General features: G+C 26.2%; 1 protein-coding gene across 1 annotated transcript; it reads right to left on the reverse strand.

Annotated features, from left to right (window-relative positions):
* Positions 1-372: 372 nt before the first annotated feature.
* Positions 373-4,890, reverse strand: LOC114929723 (uncharacterized). The gene is made up of 4 exons (XM_085482967.1): positions 4,179-4,890; positions 3,725-3,851; positions 2,204-2,842; positions 373-1,481 (listed from the first exon to the last, which is right to left on the reverse strand). The coding sequence occupies exons 1-4, from the start codon at positions 4,215-4,217 to the stop codon at positions 373-375; spliced, it is 1,914 nt and encodes a 637-aa protein (XP_085339093.1). The 5' UTR covers positions 4,218-4,890.
* Positions 4,891-5,465: the final 575 nt, after the last annotated feature.

Consider the following 5,465-nt stretch of genomic DNA (forward strand, 5'->3'; position numbering starts at 1 on the left):
TTAAATTTTTTAATCTATTTTGAAGTATTGCACGGGGTTTACTGTTTAAAATTGTAGTATTTTTTTTTATTATAGGTTTTAAACATGTTATTGGATAATCTTGAGTTTTCTCTAAATTTTGGGGCCATATTTAAAAAATTAAGATTCATACAGGCCCCTGTAAAAATTTTTTTTTATCCTTGGGGCCCCAAAACAGCAATAAAAATTTTTCTATCTGGTAAGTGTGAAATTTTTTTGCCTGTTTCGAAAAGTCCCAGAAGCCCCTTTTTTGTTTTTTGCTCCACAAATTAGCAAAAATTACGCATCAATTTAAACGCTTTAATATCTAATCGTTTTTTTATCGCACCCCGGATCCAAATATATATGGTTTTTTTAAATTTCCTCCAATTCGACTTCTAAAATCTTTAGAAAATTTTTTGCTGATTTTTGTTTTTTGTATTCATGTTGTTTAATAAATTCGTTGATTAAGATCTTACATAATTTTTTTAAACATGTGCCCATAGCTGTAGCATTATATGGTATATCATATGATTCTGTGTCTTCATTATATTTAGCAATTATATTTACTGCTTTTATAGCAATATCATAATATTTCGGGTCAAATAGCATTTGTAATTCTTGTATTGCCGGTTCTATTGATTTTAATACTTCTAAATATCGTCCAAGAAGTCGTAATTGTTGTCGTATGTGGTCTCCTAAATGCTGCAATCTATGAATTTGACAGAGGTAATTTCCGTATAGTATAATTAATAAATCGTACTTTATTAATTTATAAATATTGTCATTTCGCATGACAGGAAGAATGTCCTTTCTTAATTTATGGCTTGCACGATTATGAACAGATTGTGCAGCGCTTCGTGCTAATTTTAATACATTTCGAGTTGTATCTTTCTTCTTAGCACAAATGCGATAATGATGCCTGAGATTATGTATTGCATAATGTCCTCTACACTTAGAACATGGTAAAAAATAAGAACCACATTGCTTCTCTTCTTTAGTAGGTCTTCTTACAACAATCATGGAACCGTCATTTAAATCTGCCTGTGTATTATATTTAAAATTGCCTCTTTTTCTTATTTGACTAATTGCATCTCTTCGCTCTCTAGATTTTTTTGGAAGTAATAAAAACATTTTTACTTCTTCTTCATTTTTATGTTTTAATTCTAGGTGCCGAGCAATTTTACTTTGCATAGTATTGCAGTAAAAGCAAAAATTATATTTTTTATCTCCTTTGGGCCCTTGAGACAATTCTACAAATAATTCATCATCTTTGCATGTTTCTATTTCTTTTTCTAACATATTTTTTTCGTTTGCATTTTCTGAAGAATTTGCTAATATGCTAGATTCATTATTTGCAATTTCTAAATCATCATTTATTTCAATATCAGTATGTTCAATATCAGTATCATTTGAACTCTGAATAGATGGTTCATAATCTGAATCTTTATCGCTTACATTAGAAATTTTATTTTTCTCAAAATCTGAAATAATAAACATTTTAAAAGATTTTATTTTAAAAATATATGAATGTTAAAAATATTATGCTTTATTTTTATCAAATTATTCTATCAAATTATAGAAATGCTAAGTAAAGAAAATAATTGAGTAAAATTAATAAATTTTATTTATTGACAATTTAATAAGTTAATACTTAATGAATTTAATTTTTAAAAATAACAAATTAAAGTTAAATTATATTTAAAAAGTATACCACATTATTTACATTAAATTAGCTTAATTCAAAAGAATTTATAAACAATATGTAACGCGTCGTCTACAATGAGATTTTTAGACGTAAGACTTAAGAAATTGACCAATACAGTCGAAGAGAGATTATTCTTCTCTAATCTTGTCTGTGATTGTTCAATTTCTTATGTCTTACGTTTTAAAATCTCATTGTAAACGACGCTTAACTACGTAAACTGTTACTTTTTTATTATTGTGAGCGAAGAAAAAAAATTAAAAATTAGTTTATATTATATTTTTAGTTATTAAATTAGTATTAGTTTATATTACCCTACGTAATAATTTGATGGATAAAAATTATTAAATATTTTATTTAAGCTTAATAACAAATCTAAATTTAACTTTTATAATATTGTTCTTTTTAAATATACTGTAAATATACTGTCTTTAGCGAAACCAATATTGCGAACATAATTAAATACTTTTTAAAGGAACAAATTAATAAAAATATACATACCTGTATTTTGCGAGACATTTTCAATTTGTGAGTTACTGCAATATAATTTATTGTCATTGTTATTTATATCGTTGTTTATAGAAGAATTCTTAACTCCGTTTAAATCACAAAATGGTACTATAGTGCTGTCCAGTTCAGTATTTTCAGTGATAGATGTAAACGTGGATTTATTTTCAGCTAGTACTTCGTGAATCATTTCTTCTCCATTATTATTATTTAAATTTGTACCACAATTTTCAAAATTATTTATGTCTATTCCATTCATATCAGAAACATTTACATCAGAAAGATTTACATCAGAAAGTTCCAAATTCCCCAGAATAGATGTATTACATGAACTATTTGCTGTTGTGTCACTACTTTTTGATAAAATAGTCATATTTATTTTGCATTTCTTGTCTTCTATAATTCGAGGATAGTTTTTAGAAGATTTAGTTTTATCTAATGTATGACTTTGTAAATTTTCATTAGTTATAACATTGCTCTGTAATTTATCATTGTGAAAATCGGACTTCACATCCAAATCTAAATATGAGTTTACTATAGTATTTGATTCCTCATGTTGAATACGAAATTGATTTATTGTGTCTGCATTGGAAGCACATTTGTCATTATTTGTTATATTAATTGGCTCATTACCTGCAAATAATTCAAAAACATCTTTGTAAATATTACTCTTAATAATATAACTTACACGTATGGCTTTTATTGTTGTTTGTGTCCATTAAAAATTGCTTTCGACAAAGATTTCATTACTGCGTAATGCTACCCAGATATCACAATAGTTCGCAGAGTTCAAAAGAGTTCGCAAAGAATTTATTGAAGCTTCACTAAATTCTTTGCGAACTCTTTTGAACTCTTTGCAAACTATTGTGCTATCTGGGTAGAATAGCAGTTTATTATTTATAACAATTTTTTAATAATATTATAACATAATACACATTTTTTAAATATATTTTTATTGAAATAAATTAAATTACTTTACTTTATGTTATCTTATTACATACTTCATAATTTGTTAATGATACATATATCCAATTTATTATATCTTTCACTGCTCTTCTAAATTGCATCAGTGAACCAACTGCATCTACAATGTTAAACTGTGCATTCTTAAATTTACTTTGTGAAGCAATTCTGAAGATTGTTACAAATTATTAGTATAGAAATTACTTATAATTAGTATAGCGTTAGTATCATTTCTATGTTTCTTCACACGCAATACATTTTTATTATTTAAAATTAAATTTATTTTATTAAAATTAAATTAAGATTCTATTAAATGCTTAAATTATTGTATCATTTGATTTACTTAATATTAGAATAGAGGTCTGATAAGATATATTTTAAGATATGTACTTTCGACAAAGATTCTCTTACAGCACAGTGCTAGAATATTGAAACTTCAGTATTTAAATACTAAAAGTAACAATATTAAAGAATTTGATCTTTCACATATAATTTATGCAGTATAATAGGCAATAATTATAATTATAAAAAAAATCAGTATATAAAAATTACCAGTAGTTTCATTATTTTCACATTGGTCACTTGACCCTTTGTTAACATCCTTTATTAGAATTTTTGGTGAGTTGGTATCTATGTTCTTTTTTATTTCTATAAGAGTGTGTCTTTCATCTGAAAATAACTAAAATTAATTGCATTTTTTCCGTAACATTTGTTAAATATTTTTTCATTTGAACCAATTGGATATGATTGCAATTTCTTGTATTTTTTATTATTATTTATATTTATTATAATGTTCTAAACATCCAAAAATTTTAAATAATATTTTATTTTTCACATCCTGGAATACACCATTATACATAGAATTATTCCAGGGCAGTCTTGGAAATCACTATTGTCCTGAAAGCTGCCATTATACAAGTGTCTTGGAAGACTTTAAAACATAATATCTCGAGAACGGAAAGAAACATTTAACTTTTTTAGGTCACAATCAGTTTATTTTACTTACCCGATTTACAAAGAAATATTCCAACCCATCGTTTTCCATTGTCTAATTTTATCAAATAATCTTTTTTCTTTTTAATTAGACTAGTAGATTTCACAACTATTAATGTTTTAGTATGTTTCAATTTGAGTAAAGAAAACATAGTTTGGCTAAAGTAAAAAGCTAAAAATACCAAAAATAATGAAATATTTTCATCAAAACTAATATTAGTACCGCGCAATTCAAGGCTATATAACCTGCATACAAAACCGGCACACAGCATGTGTCGCATTCGGTAATACCAACGTTTTGCAATAAGGGTTAGATCACATGTATTTTAAGGATAATTCACATTATACACATAGGGTGTGTTCGGGGAGAGCGCTACCAGCGTTTCTTTTTCTTCGTTTTTCCTTTTGTTTAGAAAGAAGAAACACGAAGGAGAAATGTTAATAGCGCTAACCGCGTTTCCCCGAACGCATCCATAATATCATTGGCCAAGTTTATTTTGCTCGCTTTCGTCCTGAAAGCGAGCAAGACAAATGGGGTAATAATGTGAATTTATCTTAACATAGAAACATTTTTAGCATCGTACACTGTTATTTGTCCTGGAATACACCATTATACATAGAATTATTCCAGGGCAGTCCTGGAAATCACTATTGTCCTGAAAGCTGCCATTATGCAAGTGTCTTGGAAGACTTTAAAACATAATATCTCGAGAACGGAAAGAAACATTTAACTTTTTTAGGTCACAATCAGTTTGCTTTATTAAAATGTATTTAAAAACTGTAAGATTTTTAACTGTCTCGGAACAAACCCTTTGACATATATATATATATATATATATATATATATTATATGTTGTGCTTACATGCTTTTAAAATTAGCTAGATAAAAATGAGATAAAAATATGTAAATTTATCTTAAGTAAGATAAAAATAATTTTGTTTTAAATACATCTAGATAAAAGATAAAATTATAAGGCGATTCATCAGGATAATTTTCTAGACTGCTTGTGTAAACACAGTTATCAGAAAAATGTAAATTATAAAAAAAATGTAAAAATATATGTATTCATATTTTCATTGATATAATACATATTTTTATTATCTATATAAAAATAAGATGCCGCCAAAGTTTTATTTAGATGATCGTCTATATAATTTTATTTAGATAACGGCAAACACTGTGTCTATATTAGAAAACAAATTCCTGACAAAGATATATTTTAGTTTCAAAAAAAAACGTGATTAATGATTGCAGAAACATAAATTTTGCAATTTATTCGACAATTGACTGCGAGACATA

Source organism: Nylanderia fulva, unplaced genomic scaffold, assembly GCF_048542155.1.
Source record: "Nylanderia fulva isolate GAGA-0341 unplaced genomic scaffold, ASM4854215v1 Scaffold223, whole genome shotgun sequence".
NCBI lineage: Eukaryota > Metazoa > Arthropoda > Insecta > Hymenoptera > Formicidae > Nylanderia > Nylanderia fulva.